This window comes from Oncorhynchus mykiss, chromosome 9 (genome assembly GCF_057628025.1).
Source record: "Oncorhynchus mykiss isolate SJ-2025 chromosome 9, ASM5762802v1, whole genome shotgun sequence".
Lineage (NCBI taxonomy): Eukaryota > Metazoa > Chordata > Actinopteri > Salmoniformes > Salmonidae > Oncorhynchus > Oncorhynchus mykiss.
Window position 1 is genome coordinate 75,399,181 of NC_143030.1, and position 21,556 is coordinate 75,420,736.

The 21,556-nt window shown below is 42.9% G+C and overlaps 1 protein-coding gene across 1 annotated transcript; it reads left to right on the forward strand.

Moving 5' to 3' along the window:
- The first annotated feature begins 2,182 nt into the window (after positions 1-2,182).
- Positions 2,183-7,940, forward strand: LOC110532792 (peroxisome biogenesis factor 10). The gene is made up of 6 exons (XM_021616937.3): positions 2,183-2,533; positions 3,112-3,192; positions 3,332-3,747; positions 4,000-4,172; positions 6,246-6,384; positions 6,905-7,940. Exons 1-6 carry the CDS (start codon positions 2,422-2,424, stop codon positions 6,968-6,970), a joined length of 987 nt encoding a protein of 328 aa, XP_021472612.3. The 5' UTR covers positions 2,183-2,421; the 3' UTR covers positions 6,971-7,940.
- Positions 7,941-21,556: the final 13,616 nt, after the last annotated feature.

Consider the following 21,556-nt stretch of genomic DNA (forward strand, 5'->3'; position numbering starts at 1 on the left):
TGTTTAACACTTGAAACAGAAGTAGGTCAGTAATGCAAGTCTGCCACAGCCGCTGAGAGAAAAAGACTACTCAACACCTAATAGAAGTGTGCCAGACATGCCACCAGAGGTCTTTTCACAGTCCCCAACTCCAGAACAAACTCAAGAAAGCGTACATTATTATATAGTGCCATTATTGCATGGAACTCTGTTCCATCTCATATGGCTCAAATAAACAGCAAACCTGGTTTTAAAAACACAGATAAAGCAACATCTCTTGGCACAATGCCTCCCCCCTATTGGACCTCGATAGTGTGTGTGTATGTATTGATATGTAGGCTATTTGACCCAGATAGTTTGTGTGTATGTATTGATATATATGCTACGTGTGCCTTTAACAAAAAGTTGATGTAGTTCTGTCCTTGAGTTGTTCTTATCTATTAATGTTCTGTATTATGTTTCATGTGGATCCCAGGAAGAGTAGCTGCTGTTTTTTACAACAGCTAAATTGGGGATCCTAATAAAATACCAAGTGTCTGTTAAGCAATTCATGACTGTATGTATCCTAAGCAGATGTCACCTGAGGTCATTAAGGAAACTATTGTAACAAAAAGCTGTTCTCTCTCTCCGGCAGGTGCTGCAGGCTCCAGCGCTTCCTTCCTTATTGTGTTGTTTGGGGTCTCCTGAGGATCCTGTGCTTTTGCAAATAAAGATCAATGACTCACGCAGCAGTCAACAAGCGATCCTCCAAGGGATCACTACAACTCTACTCACTGATATTCTACTATTCTATGTATTTACAAAGAGCTTAAGTTGGATTCAAGCTGGAATTCTGTGTGGTTTTGATGGGATTGGAGCCATGGGCTAAGAGGCCACACTGAAGTGGGACAGGTTTTAGACTAGTCCGTTATTTGGTTGCGTGTGGTAATGTTAGTGTTTAGTAGCCACGTCAAACTTCCAATGAATTAAGTGCAGTGAATGCCGAGCTGATAAAACCAACAGAGGAATTCTGACATGACTTACCTTCTGTAGGCTACTCAGGCACCTGAGAATCCCCCGGTGGAACTTCAGTGGTTTAGTCCCATCCTGTGCTCTCAACAAGCAGTGTGCTCTCCCTGCACCATCTAGTCTCCATCTGTAAGAAGTCACAAGTATCTCACAACTTTACAGGGGGAGGGGAGAATGCCAGCAGCTCCTCCTTAACTGTGAACACACAGTCCACTTCCTTGTCTGCAGCTGCCTGTAAGTAAACTTTTTCCCCCTACTCATTACTGTCCAAGTGTTGGTCTAGCTCTCCTTATTGAGAGAGGCTATCTGCCCACTGCCCCGCAGGACAGAGAAGGTGTTCGGCACCTAGCAAAACGCCCTTCAGCTTGGTTCAGGTAACAGAATTTAAAAAGGGACAAAGAAACTGGTTCTGCAATTTACAAACAGGCAGGAAGAATAAGCACTATCAATCCAGTTAGGAAAAATGCCCCAGCTGTGGAAGCTTAGGGAGGGACATTTCTGTCAACAAACAAAAAAAGGACAACTAAAGGATGTGTACAAATCATGAATGAATTCAATGGGGGAAAAAAGTCTAACGACGGTGACATTTTCAGATAGCATTAAATTAGCTTGGGATTTAAGATAATCAAATTTTGCGGTTCATATGTTTTGATACAATATAATACAAAATATTCAACATGCAGAAATAAAACAGCTCTATGCATTGTATATTCCACACCACAGCCCTACAGGGAAGCGTGGTGGCAGCAAATCATCCTCAACCCAATGAAATAAAGCATTACATATATTACAGACAATTTGAGTTGCAGACCCATCAATATAAATTCTACTAGATTTAGTGACCACACACCATACCAATATTGTTCTAAAATATATGATTACATTTCACAAGTTCACCTGCAGTATGAAAGTCCAGAAAGACTGGTAACTGTTACACCAGTGCAGAAACGAACATATATTAATGGTTACAACAATGTTTTGTGCAGTGCGCAAGGCTACGCTGATGCCGCAAGGCTACGCTGATGCCGCACGGCTACGCTGATGCCGCACGGCTACGCTGATGCCGCAAGGCTACGCTGATGCCGCACGGCTACGCTGATGCCGCAAGGCTACGCTGATGCCGCAAGGCTACGCTGAAGCATTACACAGGAAAGTAGACGCGAGAACTCCTACCACCGCACGGCGCTGTGGCCCCAGAAGTGTATTCTGCTGTCATTGTTTCATTCAAGTCAACTGTTTCCGTGTACTTAGCTACTAGCAAACAGAGCTGTCAAGGCAGGCAATATGAACATTTAAATAACTATGCCAAACTGTGACAAGTTTGGAAAAGTGTCTTAGTCAGACAGTTTGTGTAGACATGGATTGACGAGTTATTTTTCAAGGACCTGTCGTGCCAACTTCCCGAGCCCTTGCTACGCTACTCGGCGTCCAGCCATGCCTCTCGTCGGTGCAAACCAACCACAGTTGATTCGTTCAAGTCAGAAGGACGAATATTATCAACAGTGTCTCAGGAACAACGCGAATGAAGCTTTCCAGACTCTTGCAGGCAAGTAGGCGGTGTACACAGCTATAGCCTACATGACCATTTAGAGCATAGCTATGAATGCATTACCACATTTAATTCAATGTTAACATTCCTATCGGCAAAAGGCGCTAAAGTAGTTATCTTCTTTACCGGGGACGTTTGTTAAAGAGCCCAGACGCTCGGTCTGGAAAGTGCGGAAGTTTGCTGTACTTTTTTAGAAACCATAAGGGACGTGTATTTTCATATCAACGAGAAGAAAACAAATTCTACACCTTTTATAGAGTTCGGGTTAGTGCAGCCACACACCTTCTACGGAACTTTTAAAATATGAGTATTTCTTGCAGACGTGAAAGATATGTTTCGAAAACAGTTTCACAAACGATGAATATTGACGTTTCTAAACATTAAAACACAGCGTCGGGATTTGTAGTTACCACGGAGCCAAACGTGGGCGAATGTAACTGCTTAAAACCCGACATGCAGAGAAGGGTTTTCAAGAGCCATGAATGCATAAGCTAATATCCTGCTTTATAATAGCTATTATAATAGTTATTATTCTTACAGTAGCTAGCTAGCTGCTTTGTTCTTTACTCCTACAGGGTCCAAGAGATGGCTGCATTGGAGAAAAGAGATCCAACTCCTGTCAGACCTGGCATACTATGGTTTAACCACATTCTCAGGTAGGTAAACAAACTGCTGGAGCTCCATACTGTGTTCAAAACTGACAGGCAGGCGTTTGTCATCAAAGACAGACCAGGGGCATCCATTGTTAATGCCACCTAACCACACACCCTTGCTGTCCCTCCCCGTGTCATCCAGGGTACCAGACGTTGGGCGAGGAGTATGTCAGTATCATCCAAGTGGACCCCACTCTGCGCAGGGTACCGTCGCGTGTCAGACGAGGAGCCCTGGTGCTCCTCCACAGCCTGTTTCCATACCTGCTGGACAAGCTGCTGGTGTGCTTGCAGAATGAGCTGGAGGCGGGGGAGGAGGAGAGCCAGGGAGGGGGAATCCAGAGAGCAACAGTGGCCAGTCCTTGGAGCCCCGGAGCCTGGATGAGAGGCTGGGTCCGGAGGGCGTTGGGGCTGCTGACGGAGCCCCAGAGGAGGGCGTGTGTGCCGGCCGTGTTGGCCCTCCAGCAGGGACTCTCCATTCTCCACCGGGTGCATGTGGCCTTGTTTTACATCAGCGGGGCCTTCTACCACCTGGGGAAGAGGACGGCCGGAGTGAGCTATGTGGGTATTTGTGTGAGAACCTATTCAGTAGTGTACCGTAACAAACCTTTTTGCAATGGGAAAAAAAAACACACAAAAAACGTGTTTTTGGACAGGTTCAAATTATCACTCCCTTTTTCAGTCCATTTTCTTACTAGCTGAACTTTGTTTACTGTTGCAAAATGTCTTGTTACGGTGGGCCCTAATGGGCCCATGTCTCAGTGTTTTACGAGTGTATGCTTCTCACCATTCTTTATTTCCCTGGGTGGTTAGCTACGGGTACGTGGTGTGACGGGGGACGACGGGGACATCCGGAGCAGCTACAGGCTCCTGGGCGTGATCTCCCTGATGCAGCTGGCCCTCACGCTGGCCCTGCAACTCAACAACCTCCGTCAGAGACAGAGAGCCCGGCAGGAGTGGAGACAACACAGGAACCTGCCCTCCAGGTACAATGCAGTAGGACACTGTTTTAATAATATAATTAACACTGACTGCCTTTGTCACACTGAGAATCTGCTACCATATCTATCCCATATACCTTTCTATCCCATACACCAAATCTATCCCATATACCATATCTATACTATATACCATAACTATCCCATATACCTTTCTATCCCATACACCATATCTATACTATATACCATATCTATCCTATATACCATATCTATACCATATCTATCCCATATCTATACTATATACCATATCTATCCCATATCTATACCATATCTATCCCATACACCATATCTAACCCATACACCATATCTAACCCATACACCATATCTAACCCATATACCATATCTAACCCATATACCATATCTAACCCATATACCATATCTAACCCATATACCATATACATCCCATACACCATATCTATACTATATACCATATCTATCCTATATAACATATCTATCCCATATCTATACCATATCTATACTATATACCATATCTATCCCATATACCATATATATCCCATATACCATATCTAACCCATATACCATATCTATCCCATATACCATATCTAACCCATATACCATATCTATCCCATATCTATACCATATCTATACTATATACCATATCTATCCCATATACCATATATATCCCATATACCATATCTAACCCATATACCATATCTATCCCATATACCTTTCTATCCCATACACCATATCTATACTATATACCATATCTATCCCATATACCATATCTATACCATATACATCCCATATACCATATCTATAAAATATCTATCCCATATACCATATCTATACCATATCTATACCATATCTATCCCATATACCATATCTATCCCATATACCATATCTATACCATATCTATACCATATCTATCCCATATACCATATCTATCCCATATACCATATCTATACCATATCTATCCCATATACCATATCTATACCATATCTATACTATATACCATATCTATACCATATCTATACCATATCTATCCCATATACCATATCTATCCCATATACCATATCTATCCCATATACCATATCTATCCCATATACCATATCTAACCCATATACCATATCTATCCCATATACCTTTCTATCCCATATACCATATCTATCCCATATACCATATCTATCCCATATACCATATCTATCCCATATACCATATCTATCCCATATACCATATCTATCCCATATACCATATCTAACCCATATACCATATCTATCCCATATACCTTTCTATCCCATACACCATATCTATCCCATATACCTTTCTATCCCATACACCATATCTATACCATATACATCCCATATACCATATCTATCCCATATACCATATCTATCCCATATACCTTTCTATCCCATACACCATATCTATCCCATATACCTTTCTATCCCATACACCTTTCTATACCATATACATCCCATATACCATATCTATACCATATCTATACCATATCTATCCCATATACCATATCTATCCCATATACCATATCTATCCCATATACCATATCTATCCCATATACCATATCTATCCCATATACCTTGCTTGGTCCTGGGGGTTCCATCAAGCTTCTCATTGGGGTTGGGTGTTGGTGGGTCCCCTGGGAAGCACTGCCTTTGAACAATAGAAAAATGTGCATGAACTTGAAAGTACTTGACCCTCTGACCCATCTAAATGTATGAAGTAATCTGAAATTGTAAATAAAATGTGTAATAACTTGAAATATAATAACTTGAAATAACTTGAAATAATAACTTGAAATATAAAAACCGTGGAAAAATCTGACTAAATATGTAAAAAAAAAATGAATAGTATAAATAGTAGAAACACTATCGTGACAGGAAGTGTTTGAGGACATTCAAATTACATCAGATGGATACAATCTGATTGCGAAGCTGCTGTTCAAAATCTTCACCTCAAGTTGGACATTTTCTTGAGACGCACACATGCCCCCATGCATTCTTCTCAATGTGAATATTGAGGTAAGCATATGAATTTCACATGTATGTATAGTTTTAAAATGTACCCGTGTGTGTGTGTGTCTAGGTCCCAATCTGTAGACGAGACTGACTCTCCCCGTGCCTCTCGCTGTATCCTGTGTCTAGAGGAGAGGAGACACTCGACCTCCACCCCGTGTGGTCATCTGTTCTGCTGGGAGTGCATCACAGAGTGGTGCAACACCAAGGTGAGAGGATGACTACTGTTCTATGTCCTATTTAATTATGTGAATGAAACGCTACACTCTTTAAGGGGTACTATAACAGTGGCACAGTCCAGAAACGACCTCTAACCTGTAGGTCTGACAGGACTGGAGAGGTATAATGTTCCACCTAGCTGGCCTATCGGAGGGTCAGTGTTCCGCCTATCGGAGGGCCAGTGTTCCGCCTATCGGAGGGCCAGTGTTCCGCCTATCTGAGGGCCAGTGTTCCGCCTATCGGAGGGCCAGTGTTCCGCCTATCGGAGGGCCAGTGTTCCGCCTATCGGAGGGCCAGTGTTCCGCCTATCGGAGGGCCAGTGTTCCGCCTATCGGAGGGCCAGTGTTCCGCCTATCGGAGGGCCAGTGTTCCGCCTATCGGAGGGCCAGTGTTCCGCCTATCGGAGGGCCAGTGTTCCGCCTATCGGAGGGCCAGTGTTCCGCTTAGCCAGCCTATCGGTGAAAAGAAGCTAGATGCAGTGCATGACTATTTGTTCCTTCCTGTCCACAGACGGAGTGTCCTTTGTGTCGTGAGAAGTTCCAGCCTCCTCGACTAGTCTACCTGAGGAACTACTAGCCGAAGAGCCAGAACTTCTGACGTGGCTGTTCTTATTATGTGGCTCACTATTATGTTGCTCACTGAGTCACTATGTGGCTCACTACATGACTGGATCGCCACATTGGACTGTTGAATCGTTAAACACAACTGTTTACTCTTTATCAGAGTTTAGCTATCCCTTGTTGAGGTCCCATCTGAATAGCATCTCACTTAGAGAATGGCTCGAGATCTTATTTTGGGGCGTTAATTCAGATATTGCCCGTGTCAAGATATGTCCAGTATGAAAGAAAATGTGTGCATGAAGCATTTAATTGTTTTTGTAGAAGAAAACACCTTTCAGTATACAGAATATTATTGTAAAGATCTGTACAACACTGTCCTCAGCCCTTTCATTCTGTGTCAGGGCTACACACTGGGATAATTTGTAGGTAATGGCTATATATATTTTTTTATTTATTTGATAATGTACTGTTTCTACATTTTATGAGAATACGTAACGCAGTGCACTATATTGAACAATCATACATGTTTCAATGGTTTGCATATGAATCGTGTTGGATTGCATCAGTCTGTAACTGATCTAAATGTGTACATTTAAAACGATGACTAATCAACTATGCTAACAGTGGAATTATTTACAAGGCGACTAGTATATTGTGTACATTATGGCTGTTGTCATGGATCAGTAATGTATTAGCTCTGGCCTACAGAGGGGTATGCTACAAAGCAGGATCAATGAGTTAGCCGACCAAATTTTGATAAACAAACAAAAATATAGATTTTTTTTCTGGTTCATTTGGGGCGGCAGGGTAGCCTAGTGGTTAGAGCGTTGTTCAAACCCCCGAGCTGAAGGGGTACAAATGTCGTTCTGCCCCTGAACAGGCAGTTAACCCACTGTTCCTAGGCCGTCATTGTAAATAATAATTTGTTCTTAACTGACTTGCCTAGTTAAATAAAGATACAATAAAAAATAAACTTACACTGTAAACCCCAATGTACTGTCATTAAATCAAATTGTATTTTTCACATGATTTGTAGACTAACAGGGAAATGCTTACTTGTGGGTTTAATTACACACAATAACCCATAATGACAAAGTGAAAACAGGTTTTTATACATTTTTGCAGTTGTATTAAACCTTATTTCAGACCCTTTGCTATGAGACTCGAAATTGCGCTTGGGTGCATCCTGTTTCCATTGATGGTAAATTCTGTTGATTGGACAAAGTCAAACACCTGTTTATATAACGTCCCACAGTTGACAGTGCATGTCAGAGCAAAAACCAAGCCACGAGGTCGAAGGAATTGTCTGTAGAGCTCAGAGACAGGATTGTGTTGAGGTTACAGATCTGCAGCATTGAAGGTTCCCAAGAACACAGTGGCCTCCATCATTCTTAAATGAAAGAAGTTTGGAACCACCAAGACTCTTGCTAGAGCTGGCAGCCTGGCCAAACTGAGCAATCAGGGGAGAAGGGTATTTGTCAGGGAGGTGACCAAGAACCTGATGGTCAGTCTGACAGAGCTACAGAGTTCCTCTGTGGAGATGGGAGAACCTTCCAGAAGGACAACCATCTCTGCTGCACTCAACCAATCAGGCCTTTATGGTAGTGGCCAGATGGAAGCCACTCCTCAGTAAAAGCCACGACAGCCCACTTGGAGTTATCCAAAAGGCACATAAAAGGACTCTAAGACCATGAGAAACAAGATTCTCTGGTCTGATGAAACCAAGATTGAACTCTTTGGCCTGAATGCCAAGCATCACATCTAGAGGAAACCTGGCACCATCCTTACAGTGAAGCGTGGCGGCAGCGTCAAGCTGTGGGGATGTTTTTCAGCGGTAGGGACTGGGAGACAAGTCAGGATCGAGAGAGAGATCCTTGATGAAAACCTGCTCCAGAGTGCTCAGTACCTCAGTCTGGGGTGAAGGTTCACCTTCCAACAGGACAAGGACCCTAAGCACACAACCAAGACAACGCAAGAGTGGCTTCGGGACAAGTCTCCGAATGTCCTTGAGTGGCCCGGCCAGAGTCCGGACTTGAACCCGATCAAACATCTCTGGAGACCTGAAAATAGCAGTGCAGCAACCCTCCCCATCGAACCTGACAGAGCTTGAGAGGATCTGCAGAGAATAATGGGAGAAACTCCCCAAATACAGGTGTGCCAAGCTTGTAGCGTCATACCCAAGAAGACTTGAGGCTGTAATCGCTGCCAAAAGTGCTTCAACAAAGTAGTGTTAAGGGTCTGAATACTTATGTAATATTTCAGTGTTTTCTTTTTTTTATAAATTAGCAAAAATGTCTAAACCTGTTTTTGCTTTGTCATTATGGTTTGTGTGTCGATTAATGGGGGGGGGGGGCGATTTAATCAATTTTAGAACAAGGCTGTAATGCAACAAAATGTGGAAGATGTCAAGGGGTCTGAATACTTTCCGAATGCACTGTATGTGATTAGGTGGGGAGATGGTATTGTGATTGTATTAGACGGGGAGATGTTATTGTGATTGTGTGTGTGTGTGCCTCTTAATTGCCCCTGAGTAGTTCTGATTCAGGACATGGGACCAGCAGTCGAGGTCACACACACAGGCCAGCGATAATTCATCTAGCCATGCTAGCTTCAGCGATTGGAAATTAACAGCTTCTGTTGCTTCATCGTCTTCAGTGGATCCGTACTGTTAGTGCCAGAACAGTTTCAAACCAAGAAACTCAGTCTTCCTTGTCGAGTCTCTGGGTTTCAAACCTCTCTGACACTAGCATGAACTGGCTTGCACAGAAGTGGCACGAGTTATGGTGTTTTAGAGTGGAAAACACAGTGGACTCAGTGGAGGACATCCCAGTCACTTAGCAGTGAGGGGGTTCGATTGATCTCGGCCGGTTACCTGTGTAGGCATGTTTTGCACCAGCTAAGAGCTGATTGCATTCGATTTGAAACCAGGCTGCCTCCTGGGCTTGAGCCAGATGCCCCGCTCTGGCCAACGTTGAAGTCGCTCAAAACAAAGTGACTTAAGCAGATGGAATAATGAGTAAGATTGTTTTTTTTTCCCACATGCAAAACTGATTGCTTTGGAGTGTGACTGTTTGAGGTTGTGGACAGGTGTCTTTTATACTGATAACAAGTTCAAACAGGTGCCATTAATACAGGTAACGAGTAGAGGACAGAGGAGCCTCTTAAAGAAGAAGTTACAGGTCTGTGAGAGCCAGAAATCTTGCTTGTTTGTAGGTGACTAAATACTTATTTTCCACCATAATTTGCAAATAAATTCATTAAAAATCCAACAATGTGATTTTCTGGATTTTTCTTTTCATTTTGTCTGTCATAGTTGAAGTGTACCTATGATGAAAATTACAGGTCTCTCATCTTTTTAAGTGGGAGAACTTGCACAATTGGTGGCTGACTAAATACTTTTTTGCCCCACTGTATATTTTATGGAAAAGAGATGTTCAGAAACTGTTGAGTTTGAGAAGGGTGCTCCTCCCTCACGTCACGAGCCATAGCGGGCGAACCGTGGCTCAGGTTAATAGATTACCCTGTGTTGGCACTGCTACATCCTACCTGACGAGGACATCATACCCTATTAAGAGCATTCTCCTATTTCCATGTTTTAGTGTGTGTGTGTGTGTGTCAGAGGTGAGGGATAAGTCAGTGTTTAAGAAGAGGCATCTGGTGTGTTAGGACGACATGCAGATGGACTCCAATTACCTGGACAGAAAGGTGACATTAAGTTTTTCCCAACCCCTCACCCCCTACTCTCACCCTGGCCTAGCGCCTTTACTCTCAAACAGCTAACCACTAAGTTTCCAACATAACCTGACGCGTGTATGTGTGTGTTACACATGTGGAGGAGTTAAAGGCGGAGCCTCGTAACCTATGGCAGCACCCGGATCTCTGAGCCAAGATGGCCGACTTTCTGCAGTTGCTGTTACTACAAAAAGCGAGCGACGCCATCATGTTCACCCCCGCAAGGACTTCTCTCCCTTCGCCTCCCGCCAACCCATGGGGGGGGGGGGGCACCTCTCACAGGCATTTTAGTGAGGACAATACTATTCTGGTTAGCAGTCGTCACTAATAGGTACAGTGGATGTTTTTTTTTTATGTTTGCATGAGCTGTATTGAAACAAATTCCACTAAACTCTCGCTATGGCAATCACAAGAGTTCCAGTTATGTCAGCTGGGGTGAAAGACAATGTATTAGTTCATATTTCCAATGCTTAATATCTGTTATTTACTTCATCCTTTAGCGAGAATTCCAGTAACTGCTCCTTTGCTTTGGCTCTGACGTGATCAACCCATACATTTGTAAGAATAAAGTTCTGAATGAAATGATGCTCGGCTGACTCAACAAGTAATGCTATTGTTTGGATAACTTCGCTGCCCAGATTTCCTAGGAATGTGACAGCTTTTGAATGACACAATTACGTGTATTGATACTCCAGACCATCTTGCAGGGCAGACTGAGACAGCATTGACTTTCCATACCAACCTGTCTCTACAAGGTAGAGGAAACAGCTCAAACCATTGAGTGCAAATGAAAAGCAACATTTCATCTGTGTACATGTATCTACTGATGCACTTAAAGAGGCCGGCTCAGCTCAGTCAGAGGGGCCGGGCCAGCTCAGTCAGAGGGGCCGGCTCAGCTCAGTCAGAGGGGCCGGGCCAACTCAGTCAGAGGGGCCGGCTCAGCTCAGTCAGAGGGGCCGGGCCAGCTCAGTCAGAGGGGCCGGCTCAGCTCAGTCAGAGAGGCCGGCTCAGCTCAGTCAGAGGGGCCGGGCCGGCTCAGTCAGAGGGGCCGGCTCGGCTCAGTCAGAGGGGCCGGGCCGGCTCAGTCAGAGGGGCCGGCTCAGCTCAGTCAGAGGGGCCGGGCCGGCTCAGTCAGAGAGGCCGGCTCGGCTCAGTCAGAGGGGCCGGCTCGGCTCAGTCAGAGGGGCCGGCTCAGCTCAGTCAGAGGGGCCGGGCCGGCTCAGTCAGAGGGGCCGGCTCAGCTCAGTCAGAGGGGCCGGCTCGGCTCAGTCAGAGGGGCCGGCTCAGCTCAGTCAGAGGGGCCGGGCCGGCTCTGTATCAAGAGGAGTACATTTCCCAGAGTGCACCTGATGTTACCCAAGCTATGTCTGCATCAAGTCCTGGTTGTTCTGCTAAATAAAAGTGTCCTATCAGCTGTGTAGTGCTAGGTCAAAAAACAAAACGTGCCTGGACAGAGTTGGGAAAAACCCTGTGCTAAATGATAAAAATGTATGTTAAAGCTGGGCTAAAACAAAACTGTGTAACCTCTGGTCGTCCCCCAGGAACGGGGTTGAGAAACACAGTGTGTTGTATCAGCTACAACAGCATTGGAGTCTACAAGGTGTCGAAAGCGTTCCACGGAGATGCTGGCCCATGTTGACTCCAATGCGTCCCACAGTAATGTCAAGTCAGCTGGATGTCTTTTGATTGGTGGACCATTCTTGATTCACACGGGAACCTAGCATGTGTGCTAACCCCTTTTCTGTGTGGTTTCTCCAAACGGAAGCGTAAGCTGCGACAGCTCCTGGATCAGCATTTGGAGAGTGAGAAGGGGCAGCAAAGACAAGGCCTCTAGGCACCTGGGTCCAGTCCTCTGAGAACATCAGGGAAGCACAAGACTTACACCAGTGGACTTTCATGAGCAGGTCAGTGACAATTGGGGACATGTTCTATCTGCAATGTAACTGTTGTAGAGGTCGACCGATTGTGATTTTTCAACATCGATACCGATTATTGGAGGACCAAAAAAAAGCGGAGCCCGATTAAATCGGCCGATTTTTTAAAAACACATATATATATGTAATAATGACAATTACAACAATACTGAATGAACACTTATTTTAACTTAATATAATACATCAATAAAATCTATTTAGTCTCAAATAAATAATGAAACATGTTCAATTTGGTTTAAATAATGCAAAAACAAAGTGTTGAGGAAGAAAGTAAAATTGCAATATGTTCCATGTAAAATAGCTAACGTTTAGGTTCCTTGCTCAGAACATATGAAAGCTGGTGGTTCCTTTTAACATGAGTCTTCAATATTCCCAGGTAAGAAGTTTTAGGTTGTAGTTATTATAGGACTATTTCTCTCTATACCATTTGTATTTCATATACCTTTGACTATTGGATGTTCTAATAGGTACTTTAGTATTGCCAGCCTAATCTCGGAAGTTGATAGGCTTGAAGTCATAAACAGCGCAATGCTTGAAGCACAGCGAAGAGCTGCTGGCAAATGCAGGAAAGTGCTGTTTGAATGAATGCTTACGAGCCTGCTGCTGTCTACCACCACCACTCAGTCAGACTGCTCTATCAAATCATAGACTTAATTATAATATAATAACACACAGAAATATGAGCCTTAGGTCACTAATATGGTCAAATCTGGAAACTATCCTTTCTAAAACAAAACGTTTATTTTTTCAGTGAAATACAGAACCGTTCCGTATTTTATCTAACGGGTGGCATCCATAAGTCTAAATATTGCTGTTACATTGTAACAACCTTCAATGTAATGTTATAATTATGTACAATTCTGGCAAATTAATTACGGTCTTTGTTAGGAAGAAATGGTCTTCACACAGTTCTCAACGAGCCAGGCGGCCCAAACTGCTGCATATACCCTGACTGCTTGCACAGAACGCAAGAGAAGTGACACAATTTCCCTAGTTAAAAGAAATTCATGTTAGCAGGCAATATTAACTAAATATGCAGGTTTAAAAATATCTACATGTGTATTGATTCTAAGAAAGGCATTGATGTTTATGGTTAGGTACACATTGGTGCAATGACAGTGCTTTTTCCACAAATGCGCTTGTTAAATCACCCGTTTGGCGAAGTAGGCTGTGATTCAAATGATACATTAACAGGCACCGCATCGATTATATGAAAAGCAGGACAAGCTAGATAAACTAGTAATATCATCAACCATGTGTAGTTAACTAGTGATTATGTTAAGATTGATTGTTTATTTATAAGATAAGTTTAATGCTAGCTAGCACCTAACCGTGGCTCCTTGCTGCACTCGCATAACAGGTAGTCAGCCTGCCACGCATTCTCCTCGTGGAGTGCAATGTAATCGGCCATGATCGCTGTCCAAAAATGCAGATTACCGGTTGTTATGAAAACTTGAAACCGGCCCTTCCCGATTAATCAGTCGACCTCTAGACTGTTGACCTCACCCCAGGGCCTATCTACTTTTAACGGTTTAAGGTTTATGAAAGTCTAGATTTGAAGTGGGTTGGAAAAATGTTAGAAAATGTAGCAGCAATACTATTCAAATTCAATAATAAAAGTAAAATAAACATGCTTTAAGCAAGGTGCTATTGGTCAATATACCACGGCTAAGGAGCGTTCTTATGCCCTACGCGGAGTGCCGGGATACAGCCGTTAGCCGTGGCATATCAGCCATATAACACAAACCCCAGAGGTGCCTTAGTGCTTTTATAAACTGGTTACCGACGTAATCAGAACAGTAAAAAGTCATTTTTGGTCATACCCGTGGTATACGGTCTGATATACCACGGCTTTCAGCCAGTCAATCAGCATTCAGGGCGCGAACCACCCGGTTTATAATGACGTTTATTACAATCTTGTCTGCAAATGATAGGAATTACAATCCAAGATAACCGCTTATCAACGACAAACTATAGGAGGCACTTTGTCGTTTTTCTTCTCAACTGATCATAATGTAGACAGCAACTCATCAAGTTCTCTAGAACACAAAATGTTGAACATAAGGAATCAGGCGGTGGACTTATCAACGCAACGGTGTCTGAAATCAACGCAATGTAGGCTGTTCAAAAGTAGTGCGCTGTATAGGGAATTAGGGTACAATTTGGGACCCGTCGACAGTTTCCTTGTTGACCCTGCTTTAGAGTAGAATCTTGAACCTTATGAACCTTATGAACCTTATGAACCTTATGAACCTTATGAACCTTATGAACCTTATGAACCTTATGAACCTTATGAACCTTATGAACCTTATGAACCTTATGAACCTTATGAACCTTATGAACCTTATGAACCTTATGAACATGTGTCGAATCATAACTATTTTTCTTCAACGTGTAAAAAAAATAATATAGAAAATATAGGGGAGAAAAAGACAAATCCTCAATAACTAACAGTTAATTTAGCATCGGGTCAAAAGCCTCATCTACAACTCTCTAAAAGTTCAGAAAGAGCAGTCTATTGGTGGCACTTGTTCATTCAGGTTTGATTCATCAAGCTGGTCGCAAGCAGTTCCCTCATGCATCTCTTCAATGGTTCTTGGTGTCCCCCTCTCCCCCTTCTTGTGGCCTTCCTTTTGGTACCCCTGTCCTCCTCCTCCCACTGTTCATTCATGTTGGATCCATCATGCTCTTTAGTCACAATTCCCGTATACATCTCTCTCGTGGTCCCTGGTCTCATTCTCGGCCTGCCTTTTGGTCTGCCTGTAGTCTTGGAGTTGGAGACAAGTGTAACAGATGTGACATCAGATTCTAGTAGGGTGAGGCCGGGTGCTGCAGACTGTTCTAGTACCAATTAGTTTATATATATATATATATATGTTGAAGAGAGTGGGGCTCAAGTGGCATCCCTGTCTCACCCCCAGCCCTGTGGAAAGAAATGAGTGTTTCTTGCCAATTTTAACCGCACACTTGTTTGTGTACATGTATTTTATGTCGTATGTTTTTCTCCCAACACCACTTTCCATCAATTTGTATAGCAAACCTTCATGCTAAATTGAGTCCAACGCTTTTTTGAAATCAACAAAGACTTTCCCTTTGTTCTGTTTGTTTGTCAATTAGGGTGTGCAGAGTGAATACAACTTTTTTTTGGTTTGTATTTTGTGCTGTAGTTCAATGTAATTGGAGAATCCAGTGTGTTCTGGTAGTCATTAATAGTTGATTCTAAGACTTGTATTTGTTAATGTAAAAGTTTTTGCTGTTTGTTATTTTGTTATAGAGCCAAAAAGATTGGAGAAGTGGTTTGTACATACATCTCCGTTTTGGACAGGTGTCCTCGTTGTTGTGTGTTCCAATTTTCCCAGAGGTGGTTAGCTTCTATGGATTCCACAATTACATTGAGCTGATTGCTGACATGCTGTTCCGTCTTTTTCTGTATTGTTTAAGTGAATCACCATAGTGAAGGCGTATGCTCAGGTATTCTGGGTATACTGTGACATTACTGCTAGTACAAACTCGGACCCGAGTGCAGCGAAACGCAGAGGTAAGGGTAAATCCAGAATATTTACTTAAGGGCCTCATCGCAAGGGCACACGAGAACACTGAACAAGACCTGAGCAACTGGCCCAGCCCACAGAGGCACCTATAAATAGTCGTCCAGCAGGTGATCCCAATAAGCCCAATCAGGGTCACCTGGATACTATAAATTACCCATCGGTGCTCTCCAGTGGCAACCTCAGGTAGTACACTCATGGGAGAAAACCCTGACCTGTGACAGTCTATGTTTTTTGGTTGGATATGTTTTTGCATTCTTCATCAAACCATTTGTCATTGATTTTCTTAGGTTGTCTGCTTGACATTTTTAGATTTGATAGGGAAGCTGAGATGTTAAATGTACTGTTTCAGTTTTCTGCTGCCAAGTGTACACCTTCCCTATTACAGTGAAATGTTTTGTCCAGGAAGTTGTCTAAAAGGGATTGAATTTGTTGTTGCCTAATTGTTTTTCGGTTTATTTCCACACTACATTCCTTCCATCTATAGCATTTCTTAATATTATGCAGTTTCTTAGGCTTTAATGCCTCATGATTTGAGTATTGCTCTTTACAAGTAGACTGTGATTTTGCTGTGATCTGGTAGGTGTGTCAGTGGACTGACTGTGAACGCTTGGAGAGACTCTGGGTTGAGGTCAATGACTAAGTAACCTACAGTACCACTGTCAAGGGATGTGCTGTACCTCCCCCTCGACGCCTACCGTTGACTATGTACTATTTTTGTTGGTTGTTTTGTCATAGTTGTGTCTTGGGGGGTGTATGGGGGAGCGAATGCTGTCACCTCCAGGTAGATTGAATATGTCCGTAAACACACCATAGAAGACCGCTCCGAGTACCTCTCCTTCACCAGCGTTGTTTTGGGTTGGACTCTTTAATCATTTGAATTGCCCTTGGTGGCGCGAACAAAGGATCATTCTTGGCCCTCACCATTTCTACCATTGGGCACTCCTGCTGGTCGGTCTGCACACGGCCACCACCATGGGGTCTTCTGTCCAATCTGAAGGTAGAACAGAGTATACCATCAATAGATCATACTGTAACATGTTTTGTGACTTTACATGCATTGCGATATGTCATTTACAGTAAATGTAATGGTAAAACATACCTTTTGGGGGGAGGGGTGTTCTCATGATTGAATTGACAGTTGATATGTTCAGACTGGGGTGAACTAATCTGGAAGGCTCTGTTTACCACATGGTCAACGTCGATGGCCCACAGTTCCCTGCCGTCTCTGTTGCTGTCTATCCTGCTCCATGTTGAAAGAAATTGCAAGTGTTCACACACATCCTTTTATATGGTGACCAATTGTGGTTACAACTGAAATCAATTAACAATAAGGAGCAGTTACTATGTAGGGTTATACTTTACAAACATATTTTCTTTCTGTAGTTCTCCAAATCCATATATAGTAGACAAACCAGTTTAAAATCTCTAGGTTAACCAAATGGCTAAGTGTTTAACCATTGAGCGCATTTGGATTAAATGGTGGTCAATTGTAATTTAAACAAATGAGAAGAGAGTCATATGAAACGTATTGTGAAAAGGCAATTACTTAATATGAAAGGTAGATGAAACACTGATTAGGTTTGGTGAAAAAGTTACTGTGTGGTTTTGTGTGTTGTACTTATTAGTAAATTAGAAAATCTGCTTCAAGTTTGGAAAAAACAGCCTTTTGATGACCTGCTTTGAGTTTTGTACTAAGAGTTGTGAAAGTTTACCACATACTTGTGAAGATAGTACCTAAGCGATTATATAAATCTTTGGTCACAGCGCATCAGTCCTCACTGACCAGTTTGGCTTTTCACAACCAGACTCGAGCGAGCTGGACTGGACCAGAAGAGCGAGCTGGACTGGGCTTGAAACAGACAGGAGGTCCTGGAGCAGAGATGTATTCTACCTACATGTACATATTACCTCAATTACCTCGACTAACCTGTGGCCCCGTAGATTGACTCTGTACCGGTACCCCCTGTATATAGCCTCGCTACTGTTGTTTTATTGTTGCTCTTTAATTATTTATCATTTTAACTTCAGTTTATTTTAGTAAATACTTTCTTAACTTATTTTTCTTAACTGCATTGTTGGTTAAGGGCTTGTAAGTAAGCATTTCACTGTAAGGTCTGCTACACCTGTTGTTTCGGAGCATGTGACAAATAAAATGTGAATAGATTTATTTATTTTTTATTTTTTGAGACTGAACCAGACACTTAAACTCACCGCTGTCACCATGTACCACTGGAGAACGGCCACTAGAGGGCGCATAGCGCTCAAACACCTCAACAGAGGGACAATAATGGCAGGTGCAGCATCCCTTCCCATTACACACAGTTCCCCCTAGCCTGGACACAATCCTAAAGTTTTATTTGACCCCTTTAGCCCAAATAGGTCGCAGAAAAAACACTGAATTAGATGATTAATATCATTCTATAATTTATTATCAATGATTGTCATTCTATTTCTATGAAGGAAAAAATATATACTTAGCCACACCAAGCCTCTCAGAGGTAAATTAGTTCCAGTACTACCATACTCATCCAAATCTTTCAGTTCTACACAACTGCACACTGGATAGGCACGGTTTAGGGGTTACGTCTGGACACATTTAGCAGAAACTGAAAGAACATCAACACAGTGACATCTTCCTGGGTCGAAAGGAAAATGACCTAATGGGCCTCATTCCTCTGTGTCATACTTTCCCAACAGTCAGTAGCCAGTGTGTGTTTGTTTCAGTGGAGGGAGAGGACACACATCCAGAGCAGTCACTATGCTGTGTGTACAGAGATAGAGAGGAGAGGGGCACGGGAAGTACTGCTAGCCTGGGGGCAGTGGACCAAAGATAGCAACATGATTGGTATCATTCTCTAACACAATGAACACAATGACTGTTTAACATGATAGGTAATGTGTCATTCTCTAACACAATGAACTGAGGGACTGTTTAACATGATTGATATCATTCTCTAACACAAACAGAGGGACTGTTTAACATGATAGGTAATGTATTATCTTCTAACACAAACAGAGGGCCTGTTTAACATGATAGGTCATGTATTATCCTCTAACACAATGAACAGAGGAACTGTTTTTAGGAAAAAATAGTATGGACTTCTCCATTGGGGTGTCTATGGAAATTGTCTTTCTGGGCTTGGCGTCAGTTAAACTGTAGTATCACCAACTAATTTTCAGGGGAAGTTGCTAGCGGCAGGTCAATTTGTTGCTGGAAGTTGCGTGATGAGGTCATTACGTAATAACGTAAAGCTGCGTCGTTACGTAGATTTTTTTTATTTTTTTACCTTTATTTAACCAGGCAAGTCAGCTAAGAACTGCCTGTTCAGGGACAGACGACCTTGTCATCTCAGGGGTTTGAACTTGCAACTTTCCGGTTACTAATCCAACGCTCTAACCACTAGGCCACCCCTGCTGAATACTCAATAACGTTACTCAAATTGACTGGCCATCTTGACGAAAAATATGATTTGACATTTGTTAGTTTAGATTTGTTTGTTTATTATCACATATTTTTATTTGTAAAAGTAATTTAAACCCAACACATTTTATATGATCCAATATTTTTAATTTTTAAACACAACACATTGAATTTTTGAACAGTTACACATTATTGAACAATTAAATGTTTTACATTTTCTTTTTAACTAGTAAACGTACACATTCTGAACAATTACAGTTTTAAGCAGTGTATTGGTAGTTAGTTAACATGCTACCTAACTGATCAACAATTATCGGTACAAGCTAATAACAAGGTACTGTATATGCTATCTTATTGAACAAGCAACTTAACTCAAATAATGATGTGTGCGCTAGACATCCAGTTCTCTCCAGGTTGTGGTGCTGCTTGGCTGGATAGCTGTTTACTGGTTTCCTCCAGATATTGCCACTGTTCTCGCTCACGCTGCAGTGCACACTGCCACCATCAGCAGTGTGTCTCCGCCAGTTCCAGAAAGCCCACTCCTTGCATACGTACTGTAAATATGATGAATCATAGATTGGCAAGGAAATCCTCTTCATCTTCACTGTCCAACTGCATTGTCACGCAGCTGGAACCAGCAGTAGAGGATGGAGTGGCCTTAAAGTTGTACGCTGCTGTGGTGCCAAACTGCTGCAGAACTTCACCTGGTAGTTTATGCTGGTAACAGGTATCACCAGCCAGCTTCAGTCCATACTGCACCAGGAGTATGGAGTTGAGAGTGTGCAGTGACATTCTATTTCTTAACTTTGACTTGACCACACTCATTTGACTGAACAGCCGTTCAACCTCCACATTTCAGTGTGGCAAGGAGAGGGCAGCGAGTGCCGCTTTGCACAGTTCTTCAAATGGATTTGACCCGGAAGATTCCGTGTAGTTACTGACTTCACTCCAAAACTCGACTGTATTTTCAGTTAAACACCTAAACAGATGGATGTTTCTTGATCATTTGTTTTGGGGCTGGTATCCCAGTAGCTCAGCAACTTGAATCATTTCAGTGGTGCCTTTATTGTGCTTTAGCGTTTCCTTAACACTGAACAAGGCCATGTTTCACAAAGCTTCTAGGTTGTCTGGGAGCCTTGCTTGCAGCTCCTTGCTTAAAGCAACAACGTAGTTGATGTACCGTCTCTGAATGACCTTTTTGTCCTCTGGCTCAAGACTGAGTTGGTACACCGTGCTCTCTAAAAGGTACTGAAGGTATGGTGATGGACTGAGATGTCCATCAATGGCATCCTTCAGGACATACATTTTTTTGCCATAGGGTTGACTACTCTGCTGCAAATTGATGTTAAGAGGTGTACCAGATTGTCCAGAAGCTTGACAGGATCTGTTTGCTCCTCCCTCAAATGACTTCACTGCAACTTGTACGTGGACAGGATTGATTTCCAGAACGTCAGGTAGACATAGTTGGTCTTGTCCGTGTACATGGCGTGGAGCACATCCGCCATGTAGCAACGCTCACTGTCCCTGGTCAACTCAAAGTGGAGCTTCAGGTCTTCCCACTGGCTCAATATATGAGTTACCGCAGGCTCAATTGATAGCCAACGTGTGGCACACACTGGTAGTCTGCAGGGGTTTCTGGCCACAATTATTGGTGGCATACACTGCTTTGTACGCCTCGCGCCGTTTTGGGGAAATCGAAAACCAGTTGTAGGTTTCCCTGATACACTCCTAGGGATGGGTTCCCTGATTAAATACTCAACACTCCTAGGGATGGTTTCCCTGATTAAGTAAACAGACCCTGATTAAGTACTCAACACTCCTAGGGATGGTTTCTTTGGATGCTGCACTGACAACCAATTGTAAAGCCTGGCACACACAGCGGATGAGTACCAAATTGGGCAATGCACATTCTTCCTTTCAAATCTTGTGCACCCTGTTGTGCACCCCAGTCATCATGGACACAT

What these genes read in the sequence shown, in the direction of transcription:
- LOC110532792 (XM_021616937.3), top strand. Translation starts at nt 2,422, where the DNA reads ATGCCTCTCGTCGGTGCAAACCAACCACAGTTGATTCGTTCAAGTCAG. An exon ending in AGCTTTCCAGACTCTTGCAG is followed by an intron (nt 2,534 to 3,111) that starts GCAAGTAGGCGG and finishes TTACTCCTACAG; the next exon opens with GGTCCAAGAGATGGCTGCAT. An exon ending in CAGAGTGGTGCAACACCAAG is followed by an intron (nt 6,385 to 6,904) that starts GTGAGAGGATGA and finishes TCCTGTCCACAG; the next exon opens with ACGGAGTGTCCTTTGTGTCG.